This window comes from Gouania willdenowi, chromosome 14, assembly GCF_900634775.1.
Source record: "Gouania willdenowi chromosome 14, fGouWil2.1, whole genome shotgun sequence".
NCBI lineage: Eukaryota > Metazoa > Chordata > Actinopteri > Blenniiformes > Gobiesocidae > Gouania > Gouania willdenowi.
The window spans coordinates 21098830-21117316 of NC_041057.1; the positions used below are offsets into that span (position 1 = coordinate 21098830).

The following is an 18487-nucleotide window of genomic DNA, read 5'->3' on the forward strand; positions in this document are numbered from 1 at the left end:
ACATATAATAAAAAGCATATGAAATTATGGAGACGGTACTTATGATATGAAGAGGGGGTATGCATGATTTCACAAAAATGCAAAGGGGGTACATGGGACAGAAAGATTAGGAACCACTGACTTAGTGTAATTACTGAATGAACTCCCCCTGTTGTTAGCCTTGGATTTTAAGAATATAATTTAAATAATGTACTCTATAGACTAGATTATTTTAAAATTGAAAGGAAAAGAGTGAAATAAATTTGGAAAAGCACTTTGACAATGATAGTTTTTAATTTTAGGTTTGTGACTTACCTGTGTTAGCGTTTCTGATGACATCATCTTTGCTGTCCTCAAGACCAAGCACAAAACCTGATGTTCTTTCCTATTTTCAGGTTATTAAAACTATATTTTTGTTGTTATTTGAGCCTGTCTGTAAAGTGTCTTTGAGTGTCTTGAAAAGCCCATTCAAATAAAATGTATTATTATTATTATTATTAGCATGGAGGACAAGCTGTTAATTTCAGCAAAGTTGAACTTAAAACAGGATTGTTAAGTATAACACTTGGTTTTACTCCTGATAAATCTGCAAAATTCTAATTCTAGTTGTTAAAGAGGAGGCGGGTAATATTATCAAAATCAGAAATAAAATTAAAAGTAATAAATGAGTTTTAAGTAATGCGAAACCTTACCTCACCACATTGTTTGAGACTCTGTAAAATTCCCACAATGCTTTGGTGTTTCAGAATCAATCCCATCACAAGTTTAGTAACTGCACCTTTAGTGCAAACCAGCTCATAGATTTTAATTTAGTGATTTATTCAGTTATTGATTGATTTATTTTTTGCAGTTGATGTTAGAATTGCAGCTCATGTGGTTCTTTTCATCGTAGAGAGCAGACAGGCAGGGTTGGGGTCAATTACAATTGTAATTGCATAATTCGGTCAATATTTACAATTATGACATAATTATTATTGTAACTGTAACTGGAAAAAAATGCATTTCTGTTGTCATTATAATAATCAAGTGCAGATAATTGACTTTGTATTTGTAATTGTCATGGAAATTCGATTAAAACTGTCAATTACAATTTTTATTAAATGCAAAAGTGTGAAACCCTGTTACAGTTCTATGTCTCACATAATTATTAAAATATGTTCCAGATCATTTTACTACTTACAAATAATATAAACCTAGGGGTCTACTGACAGAAAAAAGTGCTCAGACGCCCACATCAACCACATTATTACCAATATTTTCATTAATTAGATGATAGATAATATTTTTTGGTGCATTTTACAGCTGATTTAAAATGCTAACAGAACGCTAAAACAAGAGGGAGGTTCACTTTTATTAGGTTATTTATTAAAAGCTCAGCAATTGTGATTATTTGAATTCGAACTTAAGTCATTTAGAACGTAATTGGAATTTGTAATTGACTTTCAGGGGGAAATTGTAATTTAAATTTAAATTGTAATTGAAAAAAAATGTTGTAATTGAACATAGACAATTGTAATTGTAATTGACCCCATTCCTGCACACAGGTTAGGGTGTTTTTGTGCGTAATTGTGACTCTGAGGCATTTGTGTTGCTGTATCAGCACAATTAGTGTCGCACTCGGAAAGAGGTTGATATTTGTATTGGTAATAAATTGATGCGCATTATTCATACATGCTCAGCTCAGGTCCCAGATTTGAAATCAAAATTGCATCTTCCCATTTGTTGCACACCCACAAAGTACATGAAACACACACACACACACACACAAAAGTACAAGTTGTCATAGATACTGTTTTTCCAATATACATATATTTCATGATGTTCATCAATATAATAAGACATTGATAGATTTACACTACAATTATTTTATGTACTTTAATTTTCCACTCAGTCTCTTCTGCTTCTGATGAGTCAACCTTTAGTTCCCACGCCCAGACCAAAGGACAGCACAATAAATCTATCAACAACCAAAGAGAAAAATATTAAATAAAAATATAATGAGGTTAAAGTGAGCACATTGCTTGTGATCACCCAGTCTCATCCCTCCTGTGAGACAGGACCATCAGAGGTAATGTGACACACATCCCCACCCAATAAAGTATTTCCCCAAAAATAAATAATTCATTTAATAAAAAAAAAAAAAAAAAGACAAAAAAAGGAGAAAAATCTTGCAAACATCAATCAGATGTAAACTGTAGAATCCCTCGAAGCATTCTGAACAATTGAAGGTAAAAATACAAACTTTTTTTTTTTTATTCCCCATCAACATCCGATTTTTCTATACCTTTACCGATCAGTGCTGACACATTAACAAACCAGTGACATCTGAAGTTAGTACGAAACAAATGCAAAATTAAAAATACAATATTTTTTTGGTAGAATATTGTGCATTTCGAGCCATCCAGAGATTGTTGTTCAGACACTCAAAGGTTCCCTCCTGTTGCTGCGTTCAAGCCTTTAGAAGGCGCTGATTCGGCCTTTTTCTACTTTGAATCACGTTCAAAAGTGAGAATTCAAAAGTTTTTGTTTTTTTAAAAAAAAGGGTTGAAGTTTTGACTTTACTAGCTAAAAAAAAAAAAAACCTGAACGCAGCCTTGAAATCTCTGAACAATCTTCGAGGTTGACACAAGTCAAATATTCTCCACTGTATCATGATCCCCAACCTTCCGGAAAACAACGGTTCACCACAGAAAAAGCGCCACGGTGTCAACTTATACGCACACTTCTTTTCACACAGAGTAAAAGCAAAAGGAAAATAAAGAGAGCACTCTTTGTTTCTTTTTCACTGACCAAACTGCTTGAGCACTCACATGACAACAGTTGGATTAATGGATTAAACGCAGAGGTCCTACCCCAATTTATGGTGTTATTTCCCTTCTGTCCACTGTTAATGGTAAAAAAAAAAAGGCCATTTCTAACCCTACAAATAATTCTCTTTTGCCAAAAAAACAAAAAGAACGTAAAACTTTTGAGTAAGATTTTTATCATTTAGTAAAATTGCTAAGACCTTAAACCTGAGGATATAGGACCCCTTACCCCCCAAAACGCCCCCATGTACGACAAACGACATAGATCGTTACTGTGTGTCTGGTGATTAACGCCTATAATAACAGCTAAAGTTTACACCTCTTAAACTCGTCAGCACTACGGAGACAGACAAAAGAAGACTTGTGCTATATTTAGTTACAGGATCGTATGTCTACAAACGGCCACGGATTAGAGGAGCTCTTCAGACACACGACGGGTGGAGACGGTCACACGTGTTGAAAGCATGCTGTCCTTGGGTTTTGGTTTGACTTGCATAATGCTAAAACGGGACGCTCGCAAACCAAATCAGCACCGCAACGATTGACGGCGTGGCCATGGATGGATGCAAGGTCCCACTGGAAGGGTGGACGCTGTTCAAACAGACTTGGGTCGTTTAGAAAATCGCTTATTTTTGATGGCAATTGGCAGCATACGCATAGAAATCTGGTCTTTGGTGAATAAAAATAATTGAAATCACGTGTTTTATTGTATCTATTTTTGCTCTGTTGCATGGGGGGATGAATGGACATGGAACCCATGCCCTCACTCTGACTACTAAGTAGCCTAATCTGTAGGGATAAACTGGGGATATTCCCAACACGGAGCTATTCTCACATACACACACACACACACACACTGGGGGAATCTATAGTGGAGAGTGTTGGACCACTCGGCTGGTGGAGAAGATACACAACAAGACGACAAAAAAGGTTCCACTGTGCAACCTAAAGGGTGTACAGTATGTATCCATTATAAGAGTGGCAGTAAGCACAAGCTGGTTAACTTTTCTAAAGCCTTCGTCAAAGAAGGATTGGATTTTATGATAAATTACGCTAACAGCAACTCTTTCTGCAGCCACACATGAAAAATAAAAAACTCACGTGGTTTTGACTTAAATTGATTTCAAATCCCTTCCAAAAAAAAAAAAAAAGGCCTTTTTGTTCGTTCACACTGGTTGATGGATATTTAGGATTATTTCATCTCACGTTGCCTCGCTCTAAAGAAGCCAACAGGAGGAGATAGAAAAAACAAACAAACAAGGAAACAAAAGACAAAGAAGAGTTCAAGACCAAACCAGTGTGAGCACCACTGAAAGACTGACAACAGAAGCCCCTCCCCCTTGATGCTTGGCAGTGTATAACGCACAGAGCGGAGTTACAAAAAAAATAAATAAATAACACAGCAGACAAGAGGTGAAGAGGAGCTCGCACCTGTCTGTTTCACACAAAAATATACTGTAATCAAAAATAGTCTATCATATCTAAAAAAAAAAACACACACACACAAACAAGGCCTTAACTAGAGAGCAAGAAACATGGAGACACCAGCAAAACGCTCCCAGCAGGAATAGGAATGCTACGACCTGAGCCTCTGTCTGTTTGTGGATCTACAAAGGCTTCAATTGTCTCGATTGGGGATTTTTTTTTTCTTAAATGTGCTCTTTAAGCGGAGACGTTTTCCTGCCTCAGAATCTCCATAAAAAACAAAGGTGTTTGTGCATTTTAACAGATGACTTCCTCTCACTTCCTCCACACAGTGCGGCATGAGTTTAATCAACACAACGGAGACTAAGGCTTTTGATCGACTAAAAAAACAACGTTTCCACTGGCTGCTGTGTTAAAATCCCAACAGTTATCATCCTCTCTATTAAAATGAACCTTTACAACTCTCCTCAATGACTGTTTCAGACCGATCCCATGTCTATATTATTATGATTATTATGTAATATCCTTAAAGATACGTCCACTTACCATGTGCTACAGTAAGAGTTTTGCACTAGACCGCAATGAAGGAATGTTTTCGAAATAAGACACTACGTAAGAATCCAAACAAATTAAAAAAAAAAAAAAACAACTACAGACATTGGTCCACGGTACTATGGCAGCTTATAAATGATCATAAAATAGATCAGGTTTTGAGGAGGAACGGGGGAAGGACAGACAAACAGGGCTGGAGAAGATGAAGAATAAGCTAAGATTAGCTCCACGATGAATAAAAATGGGAGTTAGGAGTTAGAAATCTTAAGCTGAACTTGATTCATGAGGTTTTTCTTGTTTAAGTTGTAGCTCTGAGGACTAGCTCTCATAGATGTTGGTACCAGACCAAAGTAAAAAAAAACCAAATAAATACAAATGAAGGGGAGAATGAGCAGAAAGGAGCGGACAAATGATGACAACATGCCGGGTACACGCGTTGAGAAATAGGCAGTAGTTAACGCTGAAGTCAAATCAATACAAAATAAATTGAAAGTACAAAATGCCCCACACACACCCACATCCACACACAACACGCACACACACACACACCTACAAAACAGCATATATATCAGAATAAAACTCTACAAAGGGTTACTCTATGTATACATCTCCTATCGCCAATTGCTGTTTTCTTTTCTCTTGTTGCATTGTTACGTGTTTGGTTGGCGTTATGGCAGGTCGGAAAGAATACCCAGAAAGGAGGCGGAGCCACACATTCACAGTACACATATAGACATGGGGTTGGGGGTCCAGAGGCAGGGGGAGCCACGGGGAACCTGAAGGGTGTAGGGGTGTTATATCAAGGCTCATCAGAGGGCGGTGACATATCTATACACGTACGGTATTTAGATAGAATAAACTAATCATCTGTGGTTAATTTGGTGATCAATTTCGAGGGTTTTCTTCTGTAGCGAGGAAACTGAGATCACACTGGGGTAGGAGCGACTCTTCTTAGGTGCTGAAGTACACTGTTGGAGGAAAGCAAAACGAGGTGTGAGAGCACGGATCAAATGCGATTGGTGGACGATGAGCCAGCATTGATCAGATATGCAAATTAGCACCAGCAGGTTGAAAAGGTTCTCACCAATAATGACGATGAGGACAATCACACATATCACACCCAGGATAATCATCATCTGTAGTCGACACAAGATCAGGAGAGAGTTGTTAGAAATGCAGAAGTCAAAAGGAAAACATGTTTTTTTCAATTTCCAACAAACTTATAAGTAGTTCCATTTTTTTTCTGTAATAATGTAGTTTAAGCTTCCTAAAGCCCAAGCTAGCCCATTGAATCCTCATGAAATCATCCTCTAAAACAGGTGTGTCAAACTCAAGGTGCGGGGGCCAAATTTGGCCCTTTAGAGCATCAAAATTGGCCCACGGGGAAAAGTAAAAATGATCGGGAAAACATGAATCTTTGTGTAAATTATCAAATAATTCAATTTATTGCTTGTATCACATGATGGCAGTTATTTTTAATCTCAAATTGTTGAACCAACTCTCAATGTTTTCATGATCTTTCAATTTCACTCAAATTAATCAACAAAATGTACCCAGATTAAATTAAAAAAGGGCACAAAATCAAGAACATTTACATACATTCTATATCATTTATATAACCCTTAATAACCCACTGGCTAGAGGCAAGAGCAGGACACGCCGCTGGCTAAAGCATAGATATATATAAACACTAGATGATGCAAGGGGGATTCACCAGCGTAGCTCAACGGCGGCCATCTTACCTCAGACGAATTATATACTGACGCGCTCTATGGTAGATGTTGGAAGGTGAGTGATCAGCTTAAACAAAAATACACTTAACTCGATGAAATACTGACGGATTTACAAATAGTTTGCCTTATTACAAACCATATTATATGTAGGTATGACATAGGATGCTTGCACATGTTGAAATTGCCGCTTGCCATTAGAAAACTGGTTGAAAATTGAGCAAGTTAGGGTTATTTAAATAGTACATACACCATTGATATTGTTGTAATGAGCGGGGCCAGCTGTCTGAGGTAAGATGGCCGCCACGTAGCAACGTTGCTCCCCCATTGTCTAACAGCACGGGTAAGTCATCTAGTGTTTCTATATATCTTTGGTGGTTCCTCCAGGCTAAGCCCCACCCAACAAAATATGTCACAATGTTTACAAACAATCAAAGGGTCTATACGTGGAAGTGCAAACTAAGGTACATTAATATAGAAATTGCTGGTTTTCCCACCTGTAATGCTCCGTGTTTGGTCCCTGAACGAAAATGAGTTTGACACCCCTGCTCTAAAACAGTAGCTTTAACTGATACAGAACTTTCATTTTCCTTCTTTGGCTGCCGTTGGTCGTCACTCAGTTGATATTCATTTCTGCGTATCAGTGTGTTCTCACCTTGGCGTTCTTCCACCAGTATTTATTCTTCAGTTTTGCAGCACTGGTCTCAAACTGGGAGGCTCCAGCCTGCAGGGCATCGGCCCGATCGTCCAGTTCTGACAGCTTCTGATCACGCTCCAGAACCTTATCCACGTTTACACGCATGATATCCACCACCTGAGGAGAGACGGCACACGCAGGAAGGTGGAGTCACACCACGATTACAGAAAACGGGCTGTGATTGGCTAAAAAAAGAGTTTTATTTATTTAATGCAGAGTTTTTTGGAGCCAAAGTACATATTTTAATTGAAAGAAATCTCAACCCAAAATGTTACAAAATGAAACTTTGTAGCCTATATTAACAATTAAAGTCATTCTTATCAAAGTGTCTTAGAAAAGTTTTTTTGATCATTCATATTTTTTCTGTCTATAATAAAAAGTACAATTAGGATCTGCAGTCAAATGTTTTAATAGGAATCAAATGAACAGCAGCAAAAAAAATCTATTATGATTTTTTATATTTATTGTGCCAGCAGAAGATGGATAGATGGATGTTTTGTTTATTTTTAATAATTAACAATATGCAGTCATTCATATCAAAGTGTCTTGAACACAAATATATAATTAAACATAAAATGTGAATAAAACTACAATCAAACTTTATTCTGTTGAACATTCTTTTGTTTTTTTAATAAAGCATTTTCTTACATCATATTTATACAATATATATAAATATAATATTAGTAGTAGTAGCAAATACATTTATAGAAATACATTTTTACAATTCCATTTTCTTCTTTTTTGTTAAATGCTAAGAATGTTTTTAGACCATTTAGGTGAAATGTAATGATTTCCCAAAAACCCCTGCCTTAATCTGTAACATTTGTATTTGTATATGTGCATTGTTATACTTACAGAACCAGAACTGAGAAAAAATAATAATACTTGTAAAGATTATTTGTTTAATTAAAAAAAACGAAAAATATTAATTTCTTTTTATTAAAAAAACCTTGATAATAACATAGGTTCCATTGTGTGTCTGTGTTTCATTCAGCGCTGGATAAATACAAAACTGAACTGAATTGAAATCTGATGCATGTGCTGAACTGCAAACAAACACTACGTGGGTGTGGTGATTAAGGTGTGGTGGAGATGACGCCGTCACTCACCTCATCCACCTGTGCCTGAGTCTGCTGCAGACGGCGGTTGCTGGTGAGGTTGGGAGGGGCCTGACTCCCTCCATCTGGTCCTGCGGGGGCTCCGGCTGGGGCAGACCTGGAGGGAAAACAATGTCAATATTCAGTGAGAAGTATTTAATAATGTTAGAGAAGAAAGGAAAAGCTCTTTATGTATTTAGGAGAAGTGGCTTTAAATGTGCTTGCATATTTATCAGTGTAATGTAATGAGTACATTGGCCAAAATTGGGGAAAAAAAATCATGTGTCAAAGTCAAATCCAGCCCTTAAGAACATCCAATTAGGCCCACAGGATGAAGTGAAAATGTGTAAATTTCCAAATTAAATGAAACTCCACAATGTCATTTTTATTCTGAAATAGTTAAAAAAAAACTTGTAGTTTTTCCAAAATCCTGCAGTTTTCATCAAATTATTCCAGAAAATTTCCCAAAACTTCAATAAAAACAGGCCCAAACATCAAGGAAGTATAATGTCAGTTCCTTACATACTGTACTTAATGAATTATCTATACATTGTTGTGCAAACTAGGCCACATTCATGTTGAAATGGATAGTTTTACTCAAGTAAAATCTGCCATCCACTTGACTTGAGATAAAAAAAAAAAATAGGGATGTCCGATACAACTTATTCACTTCCGATACGATACCAATATTGCAGCCTTGAGTATTGGCCGATACCAATGTCAATCCGATACAATATCAGCACGAATCATAGGGCTGCTCAATAAATCAAAATTCAATTAGGTTTCGATTATTATACCCAATGATTACAAAAATAACATAATCGAGGAAAAATTGTTATAAAAAAAAAAAAAATAATAATAATAATAATATGTACATTTTTTTTTACATACAGGTATATTTTATTCGCTATATAAAACAAACCCACTATTTCGAACATTATTTGGCACACACATGTTATTAATACTAACTTTGAGTTATTTAATCCAGCCCCTCTCAAAGCCAAAGCTAGCCTACAGGCTAACATGAGGAAAGTTGTTGCTAGTGGTCTTGAAACATGGCAGGAAAAAGGCAGCAAAACTGCTTGGTAAACAAGTGGTAAGTCAAATTCTCTTCTATGGGAACACTTTGGGTTTGATGATGAAGACCTAGAGCAAAGACACGTCACGTGCAAGAAGTGTTTTGTTTCGTGCAAAAGTGAACATACTTGATGTTTAAAGAATATACTTATGTTTAAAGAATATATATATATATATATATATATATATATATATATATATATATATACCTTTAGTTGACATATAATCGTTTGAATAATCATGATTTCAGTTATGACTAAAATAATCGTGATTATTATTTTTTCTATAATCGAGCAGCCCTAACAAATCATACATACTTTTATTACTTATTTTGTAGTGTGGAATGTTAGAAAAGACTTGATCAAGTGATGTCACTCAAACAGAGAACAATAGTCAGCAAGAGTAGGTATGAAAAAAACTGACCCATTTATTATTAACCAATTGGTTACATACATTCTAACCTTCAACATAATATCTACAGTATTCTACAATTGAAAAAATATAACATATAATATATCGGAGATTATAGATGCAGTCTAATAAAATCCGATATTCGTTTTCTGGCTGTTATCGGACCAATATCCGATATCAATATCGGATCGGGACACCTGTAATAAAAAATGCTCCATATTTGGCTCCTGAACTAAAATGAGCCTAAACGGTAAAACCCCTGCACACAGCTGCCCTAAATGTTACAAAATCCTAATCACATAATGACAGTAACACACCTGTGGAGTAATGTGGAATACAAAACTAAAGCGAGAGCAGCAGGTGTGTCCAGAGGAGAAACCCAACAGAGAGCTCTTTATAAAAAGAAACTATCAGGTTATCTGTCATTTCTGGCTCTTTTGTAGCCAACAAAGACATTTTATTATATAAACAATGCCTGCAGTAAAAGCCAGGGTTTACCACTATGAACTAAAAGCTTTTAATCATGCTACCTTAACACCAAGGCTACCAGACTAAATGTACACAAAAATATGCTTTTGTATCACTTGTTTAAAGATTTGTCTCCATTTTAAATGGGAATGAAACGCTGTTTATATATCGTTTTAAATAGCTTTGACAACAGTTTTGAAGAACTCGATCGCCTCAGTTTTGTAAACTTTAGTTTTGCCTTGTAGGAGTTTGAATATTATATTATACACAATCTCAAAAGACCTTTTTTTTCTTTCAGCAAGCTAAAACTAATTTTATGTAACACCAACAACAACAAAAACACTATATGTATAATTATTAAATATCTACTAATAAAATAGGACTACAAAAGTTACACATTCAAAAAATGTAAATAATATTCTAAATGATTAAACCAGTGTTATTTTTCTTGAATAAAAATTATTGTCAAAGTTTTAGTCGACTAAATGTTTTTAAAGTGGCAATATGTATTTTCTTCGACAACTGAAAACTAAACCATAATTTTGTCAAATAGGTAGAAAATCCAATCAGAATTCTTGTAATCATGTGTTCTTACGCATTGATCACATCAAATATGTCTGTGTGTATTTACAAATATTAATACCATCCCACATCAGGTTGATCAATGGTGATTAGGGATGTAACGATTAATCGTATGGCAGTTAAAAATCGATTCATAAGTACAACGGTGCATATCAATACTCTGAAAATTGAATCGCAATACTTTTTTAAACAGCAGAGGGCGCTATCTATTTATCCTTCTCTTGTTTGAACTACGTCACTCACACGTGAAGTAAGCGTCGGCGCCAGGCATGGCTGGCCCAGCCAATATGCAGTCTAAGTGGCTGCTTAGGGCCCCCTGGCCACTAGAGGGCCTCCAACCTGGCAACCCCACTTGCATGTTACTGGTACTGCTGTGCATTGCGCGCATCAGAACTGCGGGGCACATTTCCAGTAATCTATCCAGCCATGCATTTGTTTGTGATTACAAACAACCTAGAGAGTGACGTTGAACCTGACTTTGCCACGATTGGTCAGCTCATTGTAAGCAAGTAGCGTGGAGGAAAATGCCTGACACAAACAAGAGCACTCATCATGTCAAAGATAATTTATCCATCCAGAAGTGTAGGCGGGGGGCAGAATTGCCTACTACTCTTAAACATGTTCATAAATGATTCCTTACCCCTTTAGTACCAAAAGAATATCTGTAATATTACGTGAGTATCTGTAAAAGTCATGTTTTTCTATTAGCTCTGTCTGCTAGCGCATAGCATCTCTTCTTCACTGCTAGAATAGCTGCATCCCAACCGACCACTGGATTACCAGCGCCCTCTAAAACAAATATCTGTTGTAAATACAGTACAATGACTTTAATCCAATACATAAACACATTTTCAGTTTCACTTTTAAAAAGAAAAGGAACTATTATGCAGTTTTGCATTGTTTACTGTAGAACCAAAATTGAAATTAATAGGCTTCTTCTTCATTTGTATTATTCTTTTATTTCATTCAGGATTTATTTTTAGTTAAATTTCATTGTTTTGAATAGTTTATCAAGGGATTCTTTTGACAATAAAAATAAAAAAAGGAAAATAGTACAGTATTTTCTATTTTTTTTCCCGAAAAAAATAAAGGATTTTTCAGTCATCAACTGTTTACAGTCTGATTTTGTAAAATAAATCGTGAGAAAATCGTATCATGAACCCAGTGTCGTCAATCGAATCGTATCGGGAGTTGAGTGAATCGTTACATCCCTAATGGTGATTGAATCTTTAAAAAAATGCAAGAACTCTTGTCCTGTATATTTTAGTCGAATTTATCCATAAACAATTCAGCCGACTAAAATCTTAATGTCATTTAGTTGACTAAAACTAGACTAACTGAAACAGTACCGATGACAAAAAGACTATGAATATAACAACATTTTCTGTAAAAATGAACACTGGATTAAAGATATTTAAATCAAATAGAGTTGTTTCCAAACACAGTGGACTTAATACCTTGATGATAGTAAAGATTAGACATAAAAGGCCATTAGCAAAGTACAAGACTATTACATAACTTTCATTTACCAAAAAACGAGTTTTACAGTATCTTCAGACACTTGTAACTAATTTAAACCCTGTATGAAGGTCACTTTAGCAAGCTTACACATCACTAATCCCCTAACAACAACAAATCCCCCTGAAAAGTTGGCCTAATGGTGCAGGTTGTCACAACTGTAACATATCCAGGCTGAGATATTCAAAAACATTATTTAATGTACATCCTTTAAGCATACAGTGTTATATGCTTCTTTATCCTTGCTAACATGTATTTGTCTCTGCGGCTCACACTGTCACCACCTGTACCTGTACCTGGCGTTAGTACAGAGGTGGGGTCTCTCCCAGCCTCTGCTTCTATGCACTGAATCATGTTGTGTTCTTCTCACTAAGAGCGAAGAGGAGTAGTCCGACTCCCAGCTCAATGAATTAAATCAATATTTTGGAAGAAAAAAAAGTACACATGGAGTTGAAATGCTGTTTTACTTGGTAAGAAAATTGTTTGCTAGTGTTTTTTTGTTTGTTTTAATTGACTGCGATTGGTCACAAGCAGAAAACACACAATGTCATAAATTAAAGGCCGTGGCTATGGATGCACGTGATAGGTGCACCACGTGACTTTAAAGTTCCGTCAGTTGTATTTTAGCTCATATTTATTTTTAGATACCCCTTTTATTTTAGCCCTAACCCTAACCCAGGAAATACCCTAAAATGTTGATTTTTGTCGTATATGTATTTTTAAACTAGGAATTTGCCGTGTCAAATATGTTCAAATGAAATAATATATATGACAAAAGTGGGATTCAAACCCATGGCAGAAGAAGGAAGAATCCTTGAGTCAGGCACCTTAGACAACGCAGCCATCCTGATACAGTGAAAACACAAGAACATTACGCTTATGTAGAAAAGGTCCGGCAACGTCATCGGTCATACCCATAGGGCCACGGCTACGTTTAATGCATCTCTAGACACTTCCTAAATGAAAATAGCCAGGTTTTATTATTGTTTTGTTGTTTTAAGCCTTTGAAACTTTGAAATATTTTACATCAAACAGCCTCTCACTTCAGAATGAGAAAAAAGCGTTATTAATCCCCAAGGGCTAATTAGAAGTGCAGTAATATGGGAATAAAGCTAAAAATGTTGAATATATTCCATTTTCTTTGGAGCTATTTAAAATGTCCAAATTCAATAACTATGAGCAAAAGCACTTTATTTCTTCCACTGCATGTGTCAACTGTTCAGCTTTTATGTTCATGTTTCTCCTTTTGAGGAGCATTAATGTGTTTGTAGTCACACAGTGACAGGACTACATGTGGTCATTTCTGATTGGTTGGACTGTGATGCTTTTGAAATTGATTGGCAATTTTTAATTTCTCGGCAAATGTGATTAATATGCGTTTAAATGCATTTTTGTTTGTTTACTGAGCAACAAACAGCTGTGGAAAAGCACCCAGCTCTGTTTTCAGCACTGGAGAGCAACAATTCAGCACTGGACAGCTCCCACAGCACTGAGCCCTCATCCTCGTGACATCCAGGGTGAATAAAAACCCCAGTCCACCACGGGGACTCAGAGACGTGTGCGTGAGACCAAACAAGGGATGGGAACGCGATCCGCACGATCCATTGTCGGTGTGTTGTGTAGTTTATGGAGGACATGTTTTTTTATGATCTGTGCTGGCTTGTCGTGCCATGGCACATGTTGGACAACTCCTTTTACACAATTACAGCCACCCACCAAAGACATAAGAGATTAGAAAACCATTTCAAGTGGTGTTTTTTAGTCGTGTAAAAGCTGTAAAGGTGTGAAATATGGTGACATGTGTGGATGACCGCCCTCACACGACAATCGACGACATACAGTAAGAGGCCAGGCTATCCCCACCCCCCGCTGTGGGCTGCAAATATCACGTAAACTAGGCCTAAGCCTAATTCAATGCTAATTATACCCTCGTCATGTGCTGTATGTTGGGTTTGGTACTCATATAATATGGGTCCTATTGTGATCTAAGGCTGATGGGGATAAATAACCTGACACATATGGACGTTATGCCCTTGCTCTCACCGTCATCAGCAAAGATGGATTTAACCCAACAAATAAAAAAATTAAATAAAATAAAAGAAGAAGAAAAAGAAGCTCACGATCACAATATAAGATGTGTTTAAAAGGCTGTTGATCGATGGCTGCCGCTTTAATGATGGAACAGATCGTGTCCTTTCCACAGTGAACCGGTACAAACTGGTAATAAAAACGCGTCGGTGATGATGGTGAAGTGAAAGAACAGGCGGTAAGGCCTGGAATTTAAATAAATTGCTAATGATAACGGAGGGATTTAAACCCAGTGTGTCCGTATGTGTGTGTGTGTCTTCCACGCAATAAAAGCCATGAAGAAGAAGCGACATTTTCCCGCTATTAACGTGACTGACAACCCGACAAAAAGGCGACCGCACGCAGCCCGTGAGAAGCTAATAATAATAATGTCACATTATTAATTATTAACGATGAGTTTTGTTAAAAAGCAGTCGTGTACTTACATGTTCCTGGTGCTGTTGGCCTGGCAGCTGTGTGTGTGTGTAGAGCCGGAGAGGAAAGCAGATGGACGTGGAGAGCCTGATGGCTGCCTTCTCTCTTCACTTCTTCTCTTCTCTTCTCACGGAGCCGTTTTTCCTTCCTGCCTCCTCGGCTTCTCGGTTCAGACGTTGTGCCTTCGTCGCTAAATAGGCTTTTTCCCCCCCTTCGTCAGTAAACGAGCTGTAGTAGTGTTTAGTGGGGCACCTGCAGGTAGCGCTGGGAGTCTCTGGTGCTGCTAATGAAGGCGTAATAAACAGCAGCTCCTGGATTAGCTGCACAAAGACGACTCAGTGACGTCAATGGCGGCGGGTTTCATGTGAAATGGGGGGCCGGGGACTTCAAACACAACCGTTTAAAGCGAAGGACAGCGCTGGGTTTTTCATCAGTGGGGTTCAACCAGGGCTCTCAGTGTGTTTCATTCACGGACATTACATGACACGACCCGGTAAAGCTTTGAAGCGTCTCTAAAGGAGCTTATCTTGACAGCAAGGTTGTGTGTCAACAAAATGGCGTTCATCTAAAGGGGGCGTGGCCAGCCTGGTTGTTAGGCTGATAGTAACCATGGATAAAGAGTAGGGCTGCACACTCACGATTAATTTAACCTGATCATCGGCAATATTTACCTTTAAAATATGGGCACATTGAGTTAGCCTTTGGTACATTTTAAATTCTAGTTTTTTATTTTATTTTTTTAATTATTTTTTGTATACTTGTTATTTAAAGCTTAATTTTGCACTGTGAACTGTACAAAAGTAGCGTAATAAAAACACAGATTTGTTTTTTTCCTAACTTGATAAATAATTGTGACTGTAATCGGGATTAAATATTGATAAAAAATAATCTCGAATGAAATTTTGACCATAATCGTGCAGCCCTAATAAAGAGAGCGAGAGCTATATGTCTGTGCTGGGATGTTATAGCTGTTATAATTGTTATTTAAAGCTTAAATTTGCACTGTAAAAGTAGTGTAATAAAAAAAACTGATTTTTTTTCCTAACTTAATAAATAATTGTGATTATATTCGGGATTACAATATTGATCAAAAATAATCATGATTAACATTTTGGCCATAATCGTGTAGCCCTAATAAAATGAAAGATATATATCTGTGCTGGGATGTTATAGCTGTCTAAAAGGTGTTCCAAGCATTCATCTCTGCATGTATAATTAACGAAAGTGGAAAGCCTCTTTATCATCTCTCAAATGTGGCCCCTGGGACCATGGAGGCCTAGAGAGGAGTCATATATTATTAATAATCAATTCAGACATAATACAATTAGATCATGTTGAGCATATCTTAAAAAGCTAAGTAAATATCTACGAAATAGTTTAATTCAGAATAAATTATAAAATTATAAATACAAAATACACAGAGATTCACATCTATCTATCTATCTATTTATCTATCTATCTATCTATCTATCTATCTATCTATCTATCTATCTATCTATCTATCTATCTATCTATCTATCTATCTATCTATCTATCTATCTATCGGGGTGGGACAATACACTGAGTCCATGATACAATTTTATTTTAATTTTACCTTTTTTTAAAAAAAGGTAAAAAGACCAAAACAATAGTTGGAAAAAATAACAATGCCTTTATTTGACTTTAATTCATTCAATAATTTCTGCAATTGTTCCTTCATGGACACAGTAGCAACCTTTACTGTCATTGAACAACAAAATGAACAAAAGCACACATCAGAGTGAAGGGTCGACTCACACAACTGCACGTTATCACAGTGTTGGATGAAATGTACACGGGGAGAACATGCAAAGTTCACTCTGAAGATTTCCAGCTAAACACTATATAAAATCTATGAAAACATTATTAATATTATTGGTTCATGCTCAACAAAAGACGGTCACAGTTGAACGCCATTTTTTTGACCATAAGTCGTTGACTATCTAGTTACAGTACTAGTGGAGAGTAACGCTGGGACGATATATCGTGTCCCAAGATATTGCAAAAAAATCAAACATCACAAGATGTATCGTAAATGAAAGTATAGTCAAATAAAAGCATGTTTGTTTTTTTTAACAACTATAATTTTGGTCTTATTTATTCAAAAAAAGTATCATATTGTATTATTATCGCAAGCCCATTATTATTGTCTATCTTATTGCATTCTAAACTCAGTGTATCGTTCCATTTCTAATAGAGATTATAGAGGATCTTATTACTACCATTCTGGCCTAAAGAAGGTTTTGTGTCAGTCAGGTAAGTAGATGTATATTTAATTTGCTTTTTTTATTAATGTATTTGTTCTGAACTACACACACGCTCATCAAACTCCTCATTTTAAATGTCAGTAAAAAGGTCAAATATTTAAGTATAGCTATCAGACAAAAGAAAAGAAAGGATAATGTTACACTCTTTGTTTACAAAAAATGGAACTCACCTCACCACAAACATGCATCAAGACAGTGAAGATTACATCAATTTCCTAGATAATATTTCTCCTTTTCCTCATATTGATTGCTACAAATAATAATTTGACTGAAGCATGTTGTTTGATGCTCAGCCACAGTGGGGCGCTAGAGGGCAACGCCTGGTTCAGGTCGTGACTCAGTGAAGGACGCTACACCCACGCACACGCACACGCACACGCACATGGAGCTTCCTGTACATCTGATCACATTAGAGTAGAAAGATAATCATCATCTTCCAACTTTTCAGGGAGGAAACCAGAAAGAACCCAGTGTTTGAAGACAACTGAAACCTCAAAAATGTACACATAAGTCCTCTGCTTAAGATGTCATCAAAATAAATGTATTTACAGTATTTCTCATTGTTTTTAGCTTGTAATGTCAGGTTGTGGGAATCAGAATCAGAAATACTTTATTTATCCAAGGGGGAAATTACTTGCGTTACAGCCGCTCAAGAAATATTATTTATATTAATTAAATATGAATTAAAAGGAATAATAAAGTGCACACATTACAGTAGTAAAAAATAAAGATTATTATTATTATTATTATTATTATTTACAAATATAATTTGTATTATTATTATGTGATTGACTCCAGCATAATTATAATAATAAATATATTTAAAAAATAAAATAAATAATAATAATAATAATAATAATAATAATAATAATAATAATAATAATAATAATAACAACATACAAATATAATTTGTAATATTATTATTATGTGATTGACTCCAGCAGCCTAACGTCAACTTAAGCAAGAAGGCAACACATGCTAAATTCACTGTAAACCTAAATGTATAATTAAACAATTAAATAGATTAAGTTGTTTATACTCAAAGTTATAGAAAAAGTTCCACGAACTTAATTATGTCAAGTTGGTGTAACATTTTCTTCCTTTTTGAGTAATTTAAACTAATAATGTTTGAGTAAATGGAACTATATTTGTTTATAAGTAAGCATAACTTAAAAACACAATTTAAGTACAACTTAATAGAATGAATTAATTACATGTTAAGAATGATAGTCATGTTATTTCTTTTGTTTCAAATGAGGATTATTAAAAAAAAAAAATAAAAAACTTAATATATATAGCACCTTCATTTGATTTTTATCAAAAAGTACAAGTAGCCAGTCATACAACCTTTTAAGTT

General features: G+C 35.8%; 1 protein-coding gene across 1 annotated transcript; it reads right to left on the reverse strand.

Annotated features, from left to right (window-relative positions):
* Nucleotides 1-1768: 1768 nt before the first annotated feature.
* Nucleotides 1769-15393, reverse strand: LOC114475331 (vesicle-associated membrane protein 2). The gene is made up of 5 exons (XM_028466029.1): nt 14857-15393; nt 8300-8405; nt 7149-7307; nt 5848-5899; nt 1769-5731 (listed from the first exon to the last, which is right to left on the reverse strand). Coding segments are annotated over exons 1-5 (336 nt in total). The 5' UTR covers nt 14859-15393; the 3' UTR covers nt 1769-5714.
* Nucleotides 15394-18487: the final 3094 nt, after the last annotated feature.